The sequence below is a fragment of the Pavona decussata genome, unplaced genomic scaffold (assembly GCF_977016875.1).
Source record: "Pavona decussata unplaced genomic scaffold, jaPavDecu1.1 SCAFFOLD_42, whole genome shotgun sequence".
Classification (NCBI taxonomy): Eukaryota; Metazoa; Cnidaria; class Anthozoa; order Scleractinia; family Agariciidae; genus Pavona; species Pavona decussata.
In genome coordinates this window covers 200,017-221,334 of record NW_028145464.1, presented here as the reverse complement: position 1 = coordinate 221,334, position 21,318 = coordinate 200,017, and the positions used below count along the sequence as shown (strand labels likewise).

The 21,318-nt window shown below is 36.8% G+C and overlaps 3 protein-coding genes across 4 annotated transcripts in view; 1 reads left to right on the top strand and 2 right to left on the bottom strand.

Moving 5' to 3' along the window:
- LOC146482823 (uncharacterized) overlaps positions 1-2,869 on the bottom strand; it is a 40,545-nt gene extending 37,676 nt beyond the window's left edge. Inside the window, exon 1 of the mRNA XM_085106662.1 lies at positions 2,526-2,869. The gene's annotated coding sequence lies outside the window, so the exon portion shown is untranslated. The remainder of the gene's footprint in view (positions 1-2,525) is intronic.
- The window catches only part of LOC146482818 (uncharacterized), a 410,856-nt gene that overhangs the window by 202,744 nt on the left and 186,794 nt on the right, over positions 1-21,318 (bottom strand). The gene's annotated exons all lie outside the window — the stretch shown is intronic.
- LOC146482822 (multiple PDZ domain protein-like) lies at positions 3,522-17,952 on the top strand. 2 transcript variants are annotated; one of them, XM_085106660.1, is made up of 11 exons: positions 3,522-3,757; positions 4,414-4,505; positions 6,046-6,129; positions 6,755-6,881; positions 7,487-7,562; positions 8,474-8,504; positions 10,018-10,134; positions 10,577-10,691; positions 12,141-12,326; positions 13,206-13,334; positions 14,142-14,717. In XM_085106660.1, exons 1-11 carry the CDS (start codon positions 3,694-3,696, stop codon positions 14,150-14,152), a joined length of 1,032 nt encoding a protein of 343 aa, XP_084962786.1. In that variant the 5' UTR covers positions 3,522-3,693; the 3' UTR covers positions 14,153-14,717. The 2 variants fall into 2 exon arrangements, with proteins under 2 accessions (XP_084962786.1, XP_084962785.1); XM_085106659.1 differs by lacking the exon at positions 14,142-14,717 and adding an exon at positions 17,855-17,952 and having other exon boundaries at positions 3,525-3,757.

Here is a 21,318-nt window from a genome sequence, read left to right as displayed (position 1 = left end):
TGAAACTTCGCCTTCAAAGCACCAGTCAAACATGGTAAAATATAATCTTTACAGTTAGCTAACCACCTGCTAATGGTTAACATATCCAAAAATTCAGCCATGAATATTACTTCTTTGGTTGTAAGAAATTTTCCTAACGAATCATCGTGTTTTTCAACCATATAAGTTAAATAACATAGCGTTTTCATATTAACATTCTTAATACGTACATAATTAAAAAAGGGCCCCTACTAGGATAAAATAAAAGAAAAAGAGAACGTAATAAAGGTTTCCGGTCATAACACGAATAATGATTGACTTAAAGCTCATATTAAATTCTCTCAGACTGTTTAAATGAGCTGTTTCCTGAGGTCAGTAGTCGATATTAACATAAAGGTTTTGTTTTTGGTAGAGCTGGTGAAAACAGTTGACTATCTGTTATCATTAAGCTAAACATATATATTGAACGTAACAATGATGTTCTCTTCTCAAGAAATTCTGAGTGTTAAATTTGGATAAAAAAAATTCAGATGATATTCTCAATACGTAAATGAAAGCAAACGCACGTCAAATTATTCGTGCAGGACCTTTTACTTTTCCTTGCTTACAGGCATATTTTGATACAACTGCAAATTAAAATAGAGCGATATTGAGAGTAAAAGTAAAAGCCTTAAACAATTGAATAATATTTTAGTAGAGTAGCCATGAATTTTAACTAGGTATATTTTCAAACATTTTGTTTGTTATTAGAAACCCGCAATACATTATTTAAATTCGACTTTAGTAGTCTCAAAACGTACCTTTTTCCTAAACGGAGAATGTTCTTTCTCGGTAAGTTTCAAACCATGCAAAGTACACTATATTCTTTATCCGTAGATAACTTTTCGCTTATGACTGAGAAACGGGCAAACTCAGGCCTCTCTTACTGATAAATAAAGTGTGCACCTGCGCCTTGCATGTTTCAATTTTTGTTAGTTTAACTAGTCTCTCGGTAATATATAATTTTTAATATTATATAATTGCAAAACCTGTCGCTCAGGAATCGAAAGTTTAAGACATCTCATCTGGAATTAAAAACAAGTTATAAAAGGATTTCGTGCGTGACAGGAGAGAAGTAAAATGAATCATCAATTTACTCAAGACCGCTAAAACGCGCCTCTCCTCCTCTCCCTGCCCCCCCCCCCCCCCCCCTCGTACATTTGGGGCGAAGTCGTCTAGGCTCGGCGCCGACCTCAAAAGTGTTATTTTCAGGGTGTGTAGGGTGTGTAGAAAACGTGAGTAGATACGAGTCTTTTGTCCGCTTATACTCCTTTTTTTTCCTGGCCTTTTAGTTATCGCAACTTAAAAGAGTAAATATCTTCTCTGGTATAAAACGTATTTTATTCATCGTATTTTAAAAGGACACATATACCGCAAGAAGTTCGGAGAAAAAAAAAATCGATTTGGATGAAACGCGTAAATTCAGGTGAGAAAATAAATAAAATTAACCCACGGGCACTTTAAGACCAAGATCCGACAAAAGGCGACGATAGCAGGCGAGATCACCACCATCATTAAACAGGCAAGTCAATTTCAGTCTTTAAAAAAAAAAAAAAACTTGCTAAAGTCGTGAATGACCCACCTTAAATTTTTGTTGTGTTTGCATAGAGTATTTAAATTCTCGTCTCCTCTGGTTCTCAGTTGATCTTGGGTTTTACAGATGTATCGAAGAAATAAAAAAAACAATATTTTATCCAGTTAACGGTCTTTCGGTTGTACTGTTAAGATTCATTTCGTATTTTTAGCCCTATTAAAAAAAAAAAAAGGATTTTCGTACAATTCGTACCCATTTTGGGCGTTGTAATCGTACAAGTTAAAAATATACATGTATGTTTGAGTTTATGGGACAATTGATTTTCTTTTTATTTGCACTTAGCAGCTCAGTACACTTTAATTTTTAAACTAAAAAAATTTGCATGCGAAGCGTTTAAATAAAATGATTGTTGCGTTATAAGGAAAAAAAAATGAAGTGCATAAAGTTTAAATACAATGTCCAAATTCCCGAGTCCATTCCATTCTATAATTATTGATGAGGCGACGAAATCCGGTCGGGGATCATTTGCAGTCCAATTTGGGGATCATTTCCCGTCCGGGGATCATTTGCGGTCCAATTTGGGGATCATTTCCGGTCCGGGGATCATTTGCGGGCCTGTACAACACTACATTGACATTCAAAGTTAACTAACTGCACCAGAAGAGATGTTTTCTCTGGGTGGTGTGGTCGCAGACAGGAGAAGGAGTGGAAATTGACTGATTTATGGTGATAACGCAAGCTGCTTCAAACTCGGCCACTCGAGAAAGATGTTGGGTTCGGCATTAGTTTTAATGGGAATCTTCCGAACAAATTCTAGGCTTGGGCTTAAGAGGAAACACTTTCAGAAATAGTCAATACGTAAGAAACATAATAGCAAATTTATTTAGCGCTGTGAGAAACACTTTAGAGTCTGCGGCGTTCCACTTTGTACAGGTTTGTGGCCAGAATTTAGTGCCTATGGTATCATCCCTACCTGAAGGCGCGTGAAAATCACAAGCGCTAATTATAAGTTGACGCCAAAATCCAAGTTTCAATTATTCCGCGCGATCATCAACAAACAACTAGAGAAAAAAAAAATTATTTATTTAAGAATCCTTTGTCGAATTAGAAGACCTTTATGTTCATAGTTGTCTATAAGCGTTTAAAGGACTTCATTTGCTGCTATAAAAACAACTTTAAAATTGTGTTTTCTGAAATACGTCGACAAACAGCAAAGCTGCAGTTACAGTCCTTTTGCTGGTTAGCTGGATAGTTTGAATTGCTATCATTGTTTGTTTGTTTGTTTGTAGTAGTTTGCCGTCCTTTTTTTGTGTTCGTCTATCGGTTTCAGATCAATTGACATACAAAGTTCTTTTGAACACAGCTGTTTTAAAGTTAGTACACCGTGTTCGAAAAGAAATAGAACAATTTCGGAATTTGGTCATTTTATGTAGCAGAAAAGGACCAGAAAGTGTTAAATTTAGGTTAAACATTCACATTCCTCAGTTAAAATTATCTGCCATTATAAATATTAATTTAAGCAATCCTCCTGAGCGAGCAGTCTCACAAGTTTCTTATGAGCCGATACCAAAGCAGGACTAAAACGATAGTGTCGGGCATCTCAGTCTAGAGACTGGATTTCGAAATACAGAGAGCAATCGACTTTGCGTTTTATTCAATTTTCAAGCAGATCACCTCTCAAAGTGAATTGCTTTGAATCCCTTGGTTGCTTAGCATGGCTAGTCTCGTCGAGCACTACAGCCGGCCTACAACTTATTCTGATGGATATCTTAAATTATTGTTTGCCCCCACCCAGCCCCTTGATAAGAATTATTACCATTGCAAGGAAAATAACACGCTTTCCACCTGCATAAGTCGAAAAAAAGCCCCCTTGCATTTCATCTGCAAATGGGGACAGGTCAAAGCGTTTGAGCCAGCTATAATTAGATTAACAAAGTTATTGAAGTTGTCCAAACAAATTGGAACGAGATGCCAACGCTATACATTCCTTTGTAGACAAGACTACAATTTCGAACTTCCACATCAGGTAGCATCAAACAAAGGCGATTAACTTGTTAACGAACACGTAATTAACATTAACCGCGGTTTTAGCTGGAAAAGCTATTTGCCTCAAGCAACAAAAGTAATGCCCTGGAGGACTTATGTTGAAATTCTGTGCTGATAAAATTCCAATAGCTCCTGAGCCCAAAATGCCATCGACTAAAGGTATGCGTTTTAAAAAGCCTTATACATACTGTAGCTACAAGTACATGATATAGCAAACGCAACAACTAGAAGGTTGATTAAATTACTCTACACCATCAAAGATCTGATTCATTAATAGAGTGTTCGCCATCATAATGCTCAAAATTCCACAAGGTTAAGTGCACATATTATATTATAATCTCTAATAGTATTTCTTCTATAGTCCGTACGGACGTTATCTTCAGACCATAAAGTTATATGATTTCTTGCAGTCGATACAGTCCCGAACTTCATGTTCTTTGAAAACTTATGATTCGTCTTTATAAGTCGTCTAATAACTACTGTATTCTAGAAACTAAATCTAACCAAGTGCACTAAACTGCGTAGCAAAATTGATCTCGTTTAGTCAATAATTAAAGCCGAAGATGGTGCACCTAATTAAAAGTTTACTTAGGAAAAAGTATGGTCGGATGTTGAGATAGTTAAAAAACATGTTTTTTTTATGAGATTAAGACAATTTTAAAAATTTTGTCTTCCTGAGATTAAGTAGTAAACTGTTACAAATTCCTTTAAAGACGATGTCTGATGGATGAGAAGACAAGACTAATTTTTGGGCCTTTCAAGTGCTATTGCAATTGATTTATGCCGACGTATGTCTCATTACTTTCGCCGTATAGAAATTAAAGAATTCACAGAGACTACCATCACTATTGAAAAGGAAGCTGCAGGACTTGGTTTGGGTGTTGTAGGTGGATCTGATACCTTCTTGGTGAGAACAATATCAAAATCTTTAAACCCTTAATTATTTGGTGAAGTAGAAGGGGATTCCGAAGGGAGGCAAGCAATCGCAAGGGAAGTAATTTGCCATGGGTAATGATGGTTTATGTTACTTGCTACTAGATAACCTAGCTAAGTGTTTGCCTCTCTCTGGAATATAAATTAACGATGTCTTAGATATATCCATCATCAGATGCTTGGGAAGAAAATTATTTCCCTCCAGCATTTTTCCGATGTGTCAGGAAACAGGTCATAATAAAATTATAGCTATTATTATGGGAAATTAAAATAGTTTGAAATCTTAAAAAAAAAAACATGCCTGTTTCTACTAAAACTTAAGTAGGAAGCACTCAAGAAGTTGAAATTATTATCGCCAGGGTAAGTGACCAAGAATTTCCTTACTATCAGTAATGATAAATGATTGTTTATGTAAGTTAATGGTGGCATCAGTCTATTTTCAAATACTGTTCTTAGTAGCTTCTTAACTTATTTTATCGTTTTTAATCTAAGGTTGTTTTTGCTTTAATAATGGTAATTAGTTGTTCGTTTTATTCATCAACTGTTAGCATTTACATCAATTTCCATTTAATTTTAGTCATGTAATTAGTTGCAAGAGTCTTCGCTCGCAATTTAGTATTCCATGTCTCTGATTCTGAACCAGGAGAAACCAATTTTAAATAACATGTATGTGACAAAAACAATTTTATCTGTTGAAACCAGCGCCAAGAAATCGCCGGTCGCTTCGAGACTCGTGAATCCAAAGGTACCGCTTTTCGCTTCTGTATAATTATGTTTGTCTCATTGACGACTGACGAAATCGGCACTTTGCGATTCTTTTTTTAAAAACGTGAGTGTAAAACAACTAATGGTTTGGCCTGGTTATGTGTTCATAGCATCGGACTGAAAGCTAAGCTATTCGTTCGTTAAAAGTCGTTAGTTGTAAACCGTTAGACAACCGTTAAACGGCTCCAGTCATCCGTTAGAACAAATTGGGCAACCGTTAGAACATTTTCTTCATCCGTTAGGAATACTTAGTTAGCCGTTAGAACGTTAGAACAAAGCATTAGCACGCGTTGATCATCCGTTAGACACAATTAGATAACCGTTAGAACGTTAGGATAAAACGTTAGAATGCTGTGCAGGCCGTTAACTATCCGTTATCTATCCGTCCGTTAGCGACCGTTTAACGGATAAGCGTTAAGGTACGTATTCCCGTGCACGGTCACACATCTTTAAGTTTTGGGTTGTAGCAATGCGTCTGTTCAATTAATAAAAAAGGCCCTAAAGAGGTTACCAAAAGATCACGTCTTCCACTCCCTTTCTTCTGAATAGAACGTTTATGCAGCTATTTTTCTCGATCACCAAACATTGTTATTTGTTTAAAAGCATATTTAGACTTGGCTTTTGATTAACTGAAGTGCATAGGAAATACATTATAAAAATTATTGTAGCTGATTAGCGTTATTGTGGCTTATTTTATTCGACTGCTACATTTTGAATCTGAAAATGTATGGTAATGAATTCTTTTGAAGGGAGGAATTGTCGTGAACGCCATTGATCCTGGAGGTGCGGCCGCTAAGGATGGAAGAATGGCCGTTGGAGACCAGATTGTTATGGTAAGAATGCAACGACGTACCTTCAAGGCAACAAATAGAGCAGAAACCTCTTTATGGGCCTACTTCTCCCAAAGTAAAACAATAACGACATAGGTCTATAATTTGGAACATCCATTGCACATTTACGAAAGAAAAATACCAGACGTAGCTATCACACATTTGCAGCATCAATTCAACTTGCAAACCTTTGAAATTCCAAAAACCTTATGTTTATTTATTTATTTTTTTTGTTCGAAAGAGTAAGGGCTTGGTGACTACGCTTTTGAAAAACTGCTTAACGATTTAACATGCTGTTATTTTGTCTTTTAAGCATTATCAATGTATATCAGTGGAAAGAAATGGTTTCTTCTTATGCCCACTTTAAAACCAAATTGTAAAATACTGCATTGGAACGCTTTTAATTGATCATAACAATCCCCACCGCAAAGAAACATACGAAAAGATTGGCTTTACAATAAGGCATTATTTGGAGTAGGTAGCTACATTAATGTCTTTCAAATTAACGGAAAGTTTAGTCATGCCCTGCACATTACAGTAATTCCGCATTAAGTAAATGCGCTTCCCTATACGTTGTCTTTAAGTACTTAGGAATGCCACACACTAATAAGCTCATGCCTTTCTCCAGGTTAACGGCGAGAATGTGCGAGAAATGAACCATAAGAACGCCGTATCAGCCCTGAGATTAGCTCCATCTCCTGTCAAAATTACAATTCTACGAGAGGATCCTGAGAAGATCTTCACTTCAGTTGAAGGTAATTAAAAGGAGGATTAAATATTCTAATCTGGTCTCCTGGCTAATACTTCCCGTGTTTAGTTTAAATTTTGTAAGCAGCTGGCTAACCTCATTGTTTCCCTCCTTCCTCCAGCCTCATCTTCTCACCTATCCCTACCCCCACCCCGAAAAAATTAAAACACGGCCGTCACAGGTTTTCTATTCTCTCCTTACTATTCATGGTAATCTCGAATAAGTTAATCGCAGTTATCATAACATAAATATCATGCATTGATGAAACAAAGCATCAGTCTGAAATACCCGTGAGGCTATGAAAAATAGCCGGATAAGTTGGCTGACTGACTAACTGACTGATCGACTGACTGGCTCACTTAATATTTTACTGGCTGACTGACTGGTTAACTTGGCGGCTTTATGGCTCACCAGTTGTTGATAACTTACTAGCATCATCCTCCCTTGCTCGCATATAACCAGGAAGACGATCGAAATGGCTGGTTGGCCGGTTAAGCAACTCACCGACTCACTTTATGTCCCCATCCACCGATAGTACATTCGTTAAATCCAATATATAAGATTTTTCTTTTCTTTTTGTCTCCTTTTTTTTTCATTGGTTGTTTCATGCAGAGCCATCTACAGTCTTTGAAGTAAAATTAGTGAAGTCCATAACTGACTATATAGGACTCAGCATTCTTGCAAGGAAGTACGTCTTTGATGTAACTAAATAACAATGGTCTATAACATAAAATGATATGGCATTTATTATCCTAATTACAAGATAGAAAAAAAGGATTGTATGGCAACTCGGAAAATCAAACAGGCCATGGGGCGCTCAATTGGCTATAATAAAACAAGACTGAGTGGAATCATTGTTTTATTAAAACAACGAAGGATGTTGTCAAATCTTGCTGATTTCCTTCTGCGTGACGACACCAAGACAATTTAATGGGCGTTGTTTCTTGCGCGTGGAATAACGGCCAATATTCTATGACCGCTAAGACAATCAGTTAGGGGCATTTACTATTTGTCGTCTTTGTATTATCCAGATCACTTAGCTACAATACTAGCCACTGAATGAATAGTAGCGCACATCAGATTTTATATCAGTCGTCGGAATTTCGGTAGAGGACTGAGTGTCCAGTTACGAGATTTTAGAATAGTGTGCATGTCTGTGATTAGCCCAGAGGGGAATTGAATCAACGACCTTCCGTTTTCTGACAATATTTTTTCTTTGTTTTAAGCAAAGACAAAAATCAGTATCCTCACTGAGATCTAACTTCTAAAATTTCGCAAAACCTGTCTAGCCACTAAGGTTTATTTAGTATTTTTTTTTTTAATGTGATACGCGTCGTATATCCTTCTAGATTCAACAATGATCTGTGTGGCGACAAAGGAACAGCTACATAAATAATAGGTATTAAGAAAGAGTTAGTATTCAGAAGCCATTGAAGAACTGACAGAAAAGGAGAAATGGTTCAAGCATCTGACCAGTGTAGAACTCGTGGGCTCAATTCTTTGTCTTACACTAAGGTATTTTAAATGCTTCATTTCCGTTAGGAGTGTTGCCTGTATATTCCATTTAATTAAAACACACTGTTTCACGCTCTTTCCTAGAGATAAGAAAGGAGTGTTTGTCACTTACGTGGTGAGTACAGTTTGAATGTTTGTAATTGCTGTGGCCTTCTTTGGATACAAAGGAAACCTTTAGATACCTTAAATTCTTGTATCCGCATGTAGGACTACGAATACAAAATTTGACATTAAGATTTTAGCGATGTACTTACAAGAGATATATCCCATAGAGTGTAATTTTTCTCTTTGTGAGCGACGGGCTTGACGCAGTTGTTTTGAATAAAGATAGGTATGCTCTTTTGTGATTCAAAAAACAAAACAAAACAAAAAAAAAAACACGGCATCACTTACGTTTCGAGGACTTAGCATCAGTAAGCGAATCGTACATCATTTTCCCGCAAAAATGACACTGGTTCACAAGTGCGCACTCTTTCTTTATTGGAAAAACTCATACGGTCATAGTAGTCCTTGTGTGTGGTTTTGGAACGACATAGTAATATCTCATACCCTGATCTTCTTACTCTTTGTGAGAGATTATCAGTTTTAACGTTCAAATCAATGCAGAGAACCACATTCATAGAAGTGGAGAAGTGTTAAGATTCGTTTCCCATAAAGCTTACGTCTAGGCTCGTGCCAAACAGAGGTTTGAAAGATTGTGCGAAAATGGTAACGCGTCTTGCACCGGGCAATTTCTATTGGTCAAATTATTGGAAAATGTGACTGATTTTATCAGATGTTTTCTCCCCATACTTAGTAAACACATCATGTTTCCAAAAGCCGAAGGCTAGACCTTCGTGTGACTTGTTGAGTTCCAACCGTTACTAGAGTTTTGCCCCTTATAGAACGGGTTTTTAATTTGCAGGGGTTTTTTTTTTTTCGTTAATATCACAAAAGAGTTGATTTTCGCGGGGAAAATATGTTTTTAGCCCGACTTCTGGCTCATGAGTTCTGGGTGCGGATGAGGAAAATGTGAAAACTGGTCATGGTTTCAACACCTTCTTATACCAACGACATAATCAATACTTAACAAACTGAATCGGGGCCCGTTTCTGGAAAGTCCCAGTAACCTCCCGGGCCCGATATGTATATTTTAAATGATTTTTCGCCGATTACACAGTGATTACAGACACGCTTCTTGGTCAATCTTTTCTTAGAGTTATAAGATTTTACAACTTAGTATTGAAAGCTAACAAAAAATGACTTCTGTTAAAAAAAAATAGTTATCGCCAAAGACACTTACCGGGCCCGGTAGGTTATCGCGTTTTTCGAGTTTTAAAGTACTGGAGTTAACATATAGAGTGTTTTCACATGACGTCACGGCGGCCATGTTGGTGTCCCAAATCAAAGAAATGGCGGCCATGTTGGTGTCCCAAACTAAACCTCTGGGAATTGAACTCTATTATTATGCAAATACTTTCTTTTGTTTCAGTGAACCAATATGGCCAGTAGTCACGTGAATGAAAACACTCTATTGAACATGATTCCGGTTATTAATATTAAAAAGGAAAACAAACTAAAAAAAAAAAATTCTCACACTCCGCAACTGGATATTTTTTTGTTCCTGTATTTGACCTTACTATCTTTAGTCGGAAGACGCCATTGCCTACAAGGAGGGCTCAATTCACCAGGGAGACAGAATACTGGAAGTTAATGGCGTAAATCTCAAGAAAAGTAGTCAAGAAGAGGCGTGTAAAGCCCTAAGAGTGAGTGGCGGAAACTTTTACTGGCTTATAACGGCCGAAATAGAAGTGACAGAACACTAGTTTATTTGGTTGTACACGAAAAGGTTTTATTCTTGTTGTTTTATGTTTATAGTGATGTTCGCTTTTTAATCAAAAACCTTTTACCTTCAAAAAAATAATAACTTTTTTTTTGCATTTCCTCGTTATTCAATTCATGAACACATTTATTTTCCTTTTCAGTAACAAAATTCCAGATCAGAGAGTTTTTAAGGACTTTTTCTTGAAGGATCGACTAAGCCGGAGAGAATTTGATGGACACACCCACGGCGTAGACCCTCTCCAATCACGTGAAATATAGGCCACCGGAGAATCAACCTTTATCGAATATTTAAGATAAATGCAATTATATACACTGTGAATTGACCTAAATGTATGGTTCCTTTTTCTCACATTTAATTTGTAGCGCACTTTCGGAACAGTCGTGCTGAAGATTGGACGCATTACATCACTGTACTCCTCTATTTACTCGTCCAAAGCTAAGACATCTTATGTCAACTACGCATTGGAAGAAGATGGAGGTAATCTTAGACCATATTTACACGATTTCACAACTTGTTGGTAAGGCATTGAAGCTGGTCCCTTAACCCCTGGGCATTCAATTTAAGCGTCAGTAACCGCAAAGAGGCCGAAAGGCCTCTCTAGAATCACCAGGTGACAAACTCTGATCATTAGTTATGGAATCAAGTACAGCAGCATATCGTTTAACAGTTTTTTTCCGATACCACTTGAACAAAAAAACACTTTCAAACGTCAAGGGGCAATGTTGATTTTCACATGTAGTGTCTTTTTTTTTTTTTTTGCTTTTGCTCCAACTTTTCGGCGCAGTTTTTAACATACAGAAGCAAAAGTATGTTGGACAGTTTACTTGATGTGATTGTTAATAGAAATAAGAAACGATTTAGAAAGTTTTGCCATGCCTCATGTTAAAATTTGGGGTGGGGGTTCCATGGAAACATGATTTTTTTTTTTCTTACGCCACATGAAGAAAAAAGCTTTGTGCTGTGGTGTTGATTCATCAGTGCAAAAAGCGGTCAAATCCAATGCATTACTGTTATTTAACGTAAACAGATCTATGTTCCGCCAATATACAACAATTAGCTACCCGACTAGTTCATTACAGAGTGTTTGTCTGTAGACTTGCTGTCTTATCGTCCCATAATAGTCACACTGATTATCCTCTTCATTTGTAACAGTATGAATATCCTTGGCAGTCGAAGATGTTATCCTCTCTCATATGTTTAAATTCGTTAATGTGTGAACAGACGTCTAAAAAGTGACTTGAATTGCTCTAGCAAAATCCAAAAAACAAATAAAAAAAAAAAAAGGAACATCGGTTGGTACTGCTAAGAATTTGAACGGAAGAGTGCTGTCCATATTAGGATGTACTAGCCTCAGTGTGGATGTTTTTCAGTCAAAAATATATAACATGTCATATTCCTGTTCCCGGCTGTACCTATGAAATATTTTCCCTGTTCATTTTAAGGTAAGGTTTATTCAAAGCGGGAGAGCTGGCATGGATACTCTTCATCCACAATAAAACGTCCCAAACTTACAGCTAACTATGGAGCATGGAAGCTATGAATAAATCTTGTAACGATTGTAATGCGATTTACATGCATCCCAAGACGAGTTGGGGGACAATCGTGTTTAACGCGATATTCCGGTCATTCTTTTTATTCCATTACTTTAATTTCCTGATATTAAAGTCATCCTGAGCGATAACTGCCACCATTGACCCAGTTTAAATGTATCTTATCTGTTCGTTAATCAAAGGACGGTAGCATGAAAAACTCTTCCACCTTTCCGATTTCCAGAGATGAACAGCTAACCTTCTCAGAGTAGCATCCCCTCCAGAATAGCATCACTTTAATAACCTAGTTCATATGGGAATTAATTGCAATTCTCGTCCTATCATACCTCTCAAATAATTGTAACATCATCCTCTCTTGTTGTAACTGTTTTGGCAGAAACTAGCAGAGAATTCCGTCGCTGGAATGGCTTTGGATATGAACAGAAGAAGAGGCGAAAAATACCACGCGACGTTAACAACCCAGTGCCCACAAGACGACGGTCAGTCAGCTGCCAGGATTACAGCCAGGCCTCGTGCTATGACTTGGAGCTGGAACGGCCATCTTCTGAACATGACATTAGACGTAAAATATTCTTGACTTGTAGAAGCTATTAATAATTGTCTTTAACAGTGGTATTCCGATGCATATGGGCGACTAATGCAGGCAATGATTCATCAATTCATTATTTTATTTAAGGAAGCATTGTGGTGTTATGGTTAAGTTACCTAGTTAATGTGCCGATTCGTTCGAAGATAGGATTATCAGTTGTTCGAGGCTAGGCTAGGCTGGTCTCTATAGGTCGGTTTATTTTCCTTAGAATTCACAGTGCAATGAACTTACTGCTTTATGCTCCAGACACCACAATTATTCTCTTTGGATGCATTTTAACTAAAACGTTTTTTTTTTTTTTTTGTTACTTTCTGCGTTATCCATCAAATGTTCAAACCAAAAAAAGTCTTTTCTTGACTGACTCCGTGGGAATAAAAAGTATGTCTTAAATACTGCTAAAGAGACTACTGCCATTTCAAACTCAAGCCCGGTTTTGCTATGGATGCTAGCAGAAAAGCTCTGCTAAGGGTGATCAAATGGTTTGATCTTAACGTTTCAAAGAACATGCATGTTTTTTCTTTCTTGTATCGCAAGCAAAAACCAGGTTTGCACGAGTGCATACAGCATCACAAATTGGATGACCTGCTCTGATTATGACAGATTATGAGTTAATACAGAGATTGTTGAGGAGTTTACCACCCAGTGGTGTGTATGCTATAAGCAACTAAGAGAAAGTGCTTCCTATTCAGTTTAAAAAAACAAAACAAAACAACGCATAATTACCTCAACGCGAAAAAAAAAAAGCAAAACAACAATACATATTCCTGAGAAAAGTCCCGTTATAACCTTTTTGCGTAAATTTCGTTTACTTTAAATCGTAGGCTACTTTATATTTTTCTGTTCTATGCGCAGGGAACAGCCCATCCAGGAACCAAAGAAGAAATGGCGACCCTGAAGAAAGGTTTAAATATGTATATCCAGAACGGATTGAACTCTCCTTCGAACGTGATAAACAAAAGCAAGGATCCTATCAGAGAGAAGGTATGATGGATCAAATTCGAAACTGCATCCTTGAAGTACACTAGAGCCCACATTCGCAAGAATATCTTAAGTAATGACGTACTCGTAAGATTTACCTTAGGTGATAACTATTACTCACGAAGACTTCCAAAATTCAGATTGTCTTAGTCTTCTCCAACATATAACATGTGCTAAGTTTTTTAGACATGTACTAGGAAAAAAATTGAATCAATGAGTTCTCGCCCTTGTTGTATGTGACAAGCCTAGAACACGATTTCTTTAAATTACACAAACACCGGGTCGCTCACGACGCATAAAGTTTCGTAGGATTTTAAAACATGGCTTACTTTCTACGAAAATCGTGGGCGTTGAAAATTGAATTACGATAGCTGTGTACGTTATTTCCCATCATTCGAACAGAGTGTGCCAGAGAAGTCGTACATGATAGTGGAATGTAAAAGGTTTACCGTCTTAGTAAACTTTTACATAGGTCTTAATTTTTTCCTATCTCTTAGGATATATATCTTAGAAGGTTTTCGTGAATACGGCCACAGTTTTGCGTAACCTCGCCCCACATGCTAACAACCACGTGATGCAGTTTCAACTTCCATAAATTTGTTGCGAATAATGTGCAGGGTACTCAACTACAAAAAAAACCCCTGGCATTTTAACATAATTTCAAGAAGTTGGACCCAGTTTTGAAGTTCTTCTAAAATAAAATCTTTAAGCACTACTGATAGGAAGCTACTATTTGATAGTTTCTTTTAACATGCAAACCTGATTTATTTTTATTTATTTATTTATTTTTTATTGTTATTATTTTTACAGATTATGTTTAATAAGGTTATTAAGATGCTGTAGAGCTAAAAATAACCAGCTGGGTGGAAGGATCCCAAACGCAGGATGAATTGTGGAAGATTAACACTTCAGCAAGCTTATTGACTCAGTTTGATCAAGTTATTTTTTTTTTCTCATGGCGTGGCTCCATCTAATGTAAAAAGTAGAATATAGCCGAAGAGACATTCAACCTATTCCGCAGAGTCCTTTATTTCAAATGTTCCTATTAGCGATGGGGAGTATGATAACCGACTACCATTTAGACCACACTTATCAAACAACCGTACCTGATCTATCGGTGAATTCAATTAGTTCTTTGCTACCCTTTTAATTTGGTTCAGCCCTTCATAACTTGAGTAGAGTATGGAAGACTCGACAATGTTAATTCGCGTCTATTACACTTTGTTGAAGAGATTACATTATCTATAATGTTACTGCGAGATTCTTGACAACATTTACCGCTAATGTTGTATTGCGTATTAAATTTGTTTATACTTGCAACTGGGATGGTCACTTGTATTTTCACTTAATGCGAATTTTAGTAATCACGATGATAATGATGATGATGATGATGATGATGATGATGATGATGATGATGATGATGATGATGATGATGATGATGACGATGATAATCATAATAAAAAGAGTTGGAAATAGAGGAGACAAAATGGTTTTAACTTTTGCGGAATCCAAAACAATGGTTTTGGCGCATGACATTATATTCGGTATCCGTTAGGGTCATGTAATCGAATTTATCAAGCTCAAATTTTATTTATTTATTTATCTATTTTTTTATTTATTTATCTTTTTATTTATTATAGATTGTTGAGCTACCTGCAGCTACTTTAGTTTACCTCACAACTTCCACTGAGTCTTTTAGTATCTGAGTTTATATAACTACGATTTCTTTCACGTAAAAATACCCCTACATGTTTCGAAAAAGAGCAACAAAAAAAATGCATGACTGTCAAAGTCATAAAATTAAAAAAAAAGTCACGAAAGTGTGGCGATGTTTCCTATAATCAAAACAACAAAAAAGAAAGGTCATGTATGTTCAGTGTATGTTTAGTGTACGGTTACTTTGTACCATGTTATCGCCCATGACTATGGTTTTCTTTTCAATATACCATAAGGCAGTATAAATCTGCTCGTTTTTAATTATGTTGAGCTAATCATATAATATATTTCTTTGAAATTCGATAGTACAGCCAGGGGAATTATTAGGATCAATGGAGGGCATTATGAGAGGAACGGACGGAGGTCAGACACATTGCTTCGTGACACTAATAATATAACAAAGAAAAAAGTTTTTGATAAATGTATTTTTCAATCATTGACATGGCAATACTCAGAAAAAGAAAATCCGAGTTCTCCTAACAGGATTTGTTGTAATAAAGTCTACGAGTCCTCACCTTCTACGTTGGTAACGAATGATCAGTGATGGATTAAGAATAGTAGATCAGAAAATATTTTGATCGGGTTGTCTTGCAATTTATAAACGCATGGATGCGTGATTGGCGCTTTTAGAAGTCAGTTGAAGTGATCGTATGCAAATTGTCTTCTAGTTTGCGAGATTGAAGGAATTTTCGCGCGGACAAGGATGTCCTCGAGGGTTTGTCCTTCTTGTGCGAGACAATCGGTGGTTGGTTAAATATTTTTTTGTAGCTTTGGTTGCTGCTGAATGATGTGCCAGTGTTTCATGAGAATCTTTTTGAGATTCGGTATGGCCGGATTATAGGTAGTAACAAATGGTAAAGTCTCTTTTGTTTGTGATTTTCTGTTGCAAAGCGCCTCTTTCTGTTGGTGAACTTATTACGTCAGTAAGCGTTTCTTGAACGAGCGTTAAAGAATAGCTATCAACCTAGGAATAACATAATTTCACAATAAAAATGACCTTTTCAATCCAATTCATTGAATTAATGAGCCACAAGTACGGTATTTAAAAGAAAATAGAAAAATGGCACAAAGCTAAGTTACAATTGACTTGAACTATTTCCCCTGTATTCAAACATCAGTTGCAAAGAAAATTATAAAAAAAGCGCAGTTCCATGGGCACTACACTAATTACTCTCTCAGGCGTACTTTGGCTACGCGATTGTATGATGGTGGTGTTGTTGAGGCCTCAAATGTCCCTAAATGTAATAAAGGTCCTAAGTTTAATAACGTTTGGCCTTAAATGTAATAAAGGCCATTGACTGAGTCCCATGTCTTTGATGATTGAATAGTGATGGCGTCATCAGTCAGGCAAATGGCCAAAATTTCCCTTCCTTTAGCTAATTTTCGCTTGCATTTATTTTGTCAATGTCTCATGGCAGCAGCATACAACTTAAAACGATCTTGCTTCATCGTGCTCAAATAAGAGAAAGTAAGCACGAATTTTCGAAAAATTTGCGTTAATTTCCGCCTACCTTTGAAGCTTTTGCAAATAGTGTTTGTGATAAACAGTTAAATTTTTAAGTTGAATTAAATTGTAGTGTTTGGAAGTTCATTTTCGCAGACTATTGTCACTCATTTATCAAAAATAGTACTGAAGCTGAAAAATCTCTAACAAACTGTTTTACTAACCTTCTTACTTTGATTTTGTAGCAGGGATATTACTTTTAATGACTTCTCATGATCCGCCTAGATGCACGATTTTCCAGCCCTATAAAATTACATTCTCAAATTCCAAATAAAAATTGAAAAAAAAAAAAAATTGAAGTAAAAATTTTAGACACAAACAGAAATACTCGACAGAAACACTTAAAGACATACATAAAGGAGACTTCATCTCAAGCTAACAGGCCATTGAAGGCGATTTATAAACAGTTACTCCACTGCTCAAAGGTTTAAGCAGATGCAAGCGCGGTACAGTTTACACTCAGGTTCCCGTGTGACATTTTTTGCATTTATTCGATGTGTACTTAGAAAGATCACAAAGTGAAACATTTACATTAAAAAGGCTTAAATTAACATTTACTATTTCTGTTGTCACTGCCTACTAGTGTTGCTGTTGGCCCCTATAGAATAGGACCTGTAGATTAAAATGGCGTATGTGTCACTTGACGTAAGGCTTTTATTTCAGTGGGTTCTGAGTATTCAAGGTAAAATGTAATCGGAATCCCCTAGACACATTTTGGCCTTCTTGCTTTTGTATAATAAATGCAGTTAAATCTTACATATTTATCACTGTGATTTTATGTGAAGCAGAACATATATTACATTCGAGACCTTTATTACATTTAGGGCCGAAAGTTATTACACTTAGGACCTTTATTAAATTTAGGGCTGAAAGTTATTACACTTAGGACCTTCATTACTTTTAGGGCCATTTATTACATTTGAGACCTCAACAGTGTTCCTAAACAACTTTTCCAAGAAACCACTGGTCATGGGTCTTCCGATGGTGTCAGAGCATATAAATGTACCTGATGAGCACTCAAAAGAGGAGCAAGCGAAATTTTGCAGAATTCTCTTTTAAAAAAGGCTGTCATTGATGTAGAAGAAAAGGACGAAAACAATGCTGGGGAACTTACACTGCACGAGTGGTGAAAGCAGCAAGCCCGGAAAAATGTGATCAAGAGGGTAGTAATCAGTCGGTAGTTCTTTGCGCTAATTCCACTAGAATTGTTATTTCCTATAAATAAAGTGATGAATATAATACTTGTTAAATCCAATAAATTGTACTGCATACTATCAATCCCCGTGATTGCGTTTATTTTCAGTGTTTGAACGTTTTAGTTGATTAAAGTGACACTAAGCTATACCGGAGAGTTGACTCCACCCATGACGCCATCCTCCTGTAAAACGATCTAGACAGACTCTCAAGCAGTTTAAGGCCTGGGTCAAGGGCTTTTAAGAGGAAAAATGGTTTATTCGAGATACTTTTAACAAATTAAATGGCAATGAACTGAAATTTGGCAGATAAAAAGATCTTATCATTTTTAAAATTTCTAAGCGTAATAAGTAGTGCTATAGGTCACGTGATCGTTTTTTTGTGAAAAAAGCAAAGATTTGACAGGTAGGTAACGGTTTTAAGAGAAAACATCAAACAAAAACGCGTTTCTAATAAAGATTAAATCTCCATCGCTTCACGTTTGGAATGATCGTCCATTGTTCTCCAGAAAAAATATGTCAGGACAAAGGTCATTTCTTAGTCCACAATTCAACCTTTGATTGATAATTTCTCCAATTTAAAAACTTGAGGACAGTCATTCCAAACGTAGAATGTTCAATATTTTAAATCTGCTTCTGAAACATTAATCTAGCTATCTATATAAAGAAAATTCGCCGCCGTATCGCCGATTTACGAAATTTTAATTTTTTGGTCACGTGATGTGTCACGTGATCAAAATTATACGCTAAACCAAAAGAAAACATCGAGTTTTATATTCAGGGAAAATTTCATCCTGTTCTAGGCAGACAAACCGACGATTCAGGGGATCATTCATAATTTCTGAGCACCCTTCAAACCCAGGCCTTAAACTGCTTGAGTGGAGGCCTGGTCTATCTCCTCAGGCTTGGTTTTCAACCAAACAAAATGCAAGCAGTAGCACATCACAAGAAAGTTCAACCCAGTTAAGTTCCAGTACAAGATAAATGAGAAGCCGCTAGAGGTCACCAATCACGAGAAAGACCTCGGAGTCTACGTTAGTTCCGACTTAACGTGGAAAAAGCACACGCTCGGACAGTGCGCTAGGGCAAACAAGTTACTGGGGTTCATACGTAGATGTGCAATGGACGTTCTATGCTCAAGCACCCGCAAAACGCTATACCTAGCCATTGTACGTCCTGCTCTTGGCTACGCCACCCAAATGTGGTCTCCGCAAACAATAGACCTCACAAGGCGCATAGGACGCGTCCAGCGACGCGCCTCAAAGTTTATTTTAGATCTACCCTTCCTATGTGAGGAAAGCTATTGAGACAGGTTCTTGTCAATTGATATCCTACCTATCTGCTATTGGCACGAGTTTTTGGACTTGGTCTTTTTCTTTAAGGCCACCAATGGCATTATTTGTGTATCACATGACGTGCTCCCTGAACGTGTTGTTCCCAAAAGGGTTACTAGAGCAAGCGCTAGCAATGCAAAATCTTTCAGACCAAAGAAATGCCGCACTTCTACTTATCAGCACTCGTTTTTTGTAAGAACTTCTAGGACCTGGAACGCTCTTCCCCTGCAGTTAAGATATGAACATGTAACTCTGAATCAATTTAAATCTCTGCTCTCCTCATACTACAAAGATGCACTTATTTCGCACTTCGATATTGAGGACCCTAGAACCTGGAAATCTGTCTGTTTAAAATGTAATATGCCATGTAACCTTTTAGGACCTATTTCGTGTTGTTATTAGTTTACAATATTTTACTAACTTATTCGAGTGTTTTAGAACTTTGTAAATCTTGGGCCCACAGTAATTAGCGCTAGCTGTAATCGTTTATTTTCTGTTTCACGTTGTTATGTTCTGTTTATAGTTTTAAGTTTGAAGGCGAAGTCAAGTAAATAAATAAATAAATAAATAAATAAAAGGCACTTCGAAACAAAAAAAAATAAGTCGCAATGAACGAGAGTTAAACGCAGAAAGTACTGTTGACAATGTTGTAAAGTACTGTTGACAATGTTGTAAGCTATCAGTTTTTGTGCGCTTTATACATTAAATTTCCTAAAACAGGGTTTAATGTTTTTAATAAATGTAGCCTGCACACTGCAATATTTTTAATATTGCGGCATGCTTACTTAGCGCGTTTAATTATTTACCCCTGATAATTTCTCTGCTGACAAAAAGAACTGCCTCCGTTTTCCTCAGACAGTTGTTTTGTCATCTTACAGATTACAATCGTTGATTTAATGCAGAGAGAGAACAATATAATTTCATGGGGATCAGTAATTATTGACAGAGAGAAGGATTGGTGTATGCAAATACAGTAAGCCAATTAAAGAGCCTGTTGCACAAGAAAATTTGTAACTGATTGTACATAGATTAATAACAAGGTAAGGCAATTACTGAATCTTAAAAATTAAAGAATGGGAAGATGTAATGGAGGTTTTAACCATTCCGTCTTTCCAGCCCTTCCCGGGAACTTTCTTTGGCAGGGCCTAAATAATTGCAGAACTGAAAGCAAAATGGTGATAACCACTAAGGTAATCCCTAGAAGGGCCCTAGGATCAGTTTTGTGAGTCACGATATTTCGCGGGCCCGCTACTTAACTGAAGGAACAAGTCAGTACGATAAATGACCTTTTTTCTATGCATCTATTTATAGAAAAAAACGAAGACGGCTCACTTCAATTGGTTTATTGCTTTTATGGAGCAATCCATTTTAAATGAACCCGGCAATCAAGTGTTACAGCATATACAGTGGGTGCACATAACATGAAAGAAATAAAAGCACGATGAAAAATTGAATCCTGAGAGCTAGAAAGCAGATTTTTGTACGTTACTGAAATAATAAATCTTGATTAAGGTGGAATTCCATGTCGGTCCTTGTGTATCACTTTCTTTGTAAGGCTTGACTGCAGTTTGTTTGTGAAGGAGCACGAAGACCATTCTTGCATACCAATATCCCTCGGCAGCACATGTACACTAAACGATATCAGCAATCCATGCAAATCTATAGTATTCGTGTTTTGGTTTCCTCTAGCTCTATTTCACCACTATGCCAGGTTATCCATGACGCTATCAGATGTACCATATCACCGCAGTCTTCAGGAAAAGTTTTAAACTACTAAGCCCGTAAAGGACAAATTAATCTTAACAGAATTAATCATGGTGAATTAATAAGTACGCATGGGCCATATTGTTGAGGTACAGATCACAAGTTTTCCCGTAATGATGGCCACCAGGTGAGACATTCATTCAAAAAAAGAACAAAAAAGCCAATACTGCAAAAACAAGCAACGTCATTCCTTAGAGCAAAGCCGTGGATGAAGACCTGTTCTTTTCTCTTAACTTCTTGATCATGCTGTCTTATCGATGGGCTTGGGTTTGACCGTTTTTCTTTTTCTTTAGGTTAAGCTTACCGAAGCGTATTGACAAGAAGTGTGTATTGTAAAGAAGGGAATGCCGAGTGAATTCAAGTTGCCTTGGAATCGTGGAATTCAGACAGCAGTTAGTGTATATGCTTGGATACCAAAACATGCTTTACTGAATGTTTGCTTTTATGGACATTTACTTCAGCAGGTTTATGAATTC

Excerpts from the sequence above, each read along its gene's own strand:
- LOC146482822 (XM_085106659.1), top strand. The coding sequence starts at position 3,694 with ATGTTGAAATTCTGTGCTGATAAAATTCCAATAGCTCCTGAGCCCAAA. Across the intron at positions 3,758-4,413 it reads CAAAATGCCATCGACTAAAG|AAATTAAAGAATTCACAGAG; the intron begins GTATGCGTTTTA and ends TTCGCCGTATAG. Across the intron at positions 13,335-17,854 it reads AGGATCCTATCAGAGAGAAG|TGTTTGAACGTTTTAGTTGA; the intron begins GTATGATGGATC and ends GTTTATTTTCAG.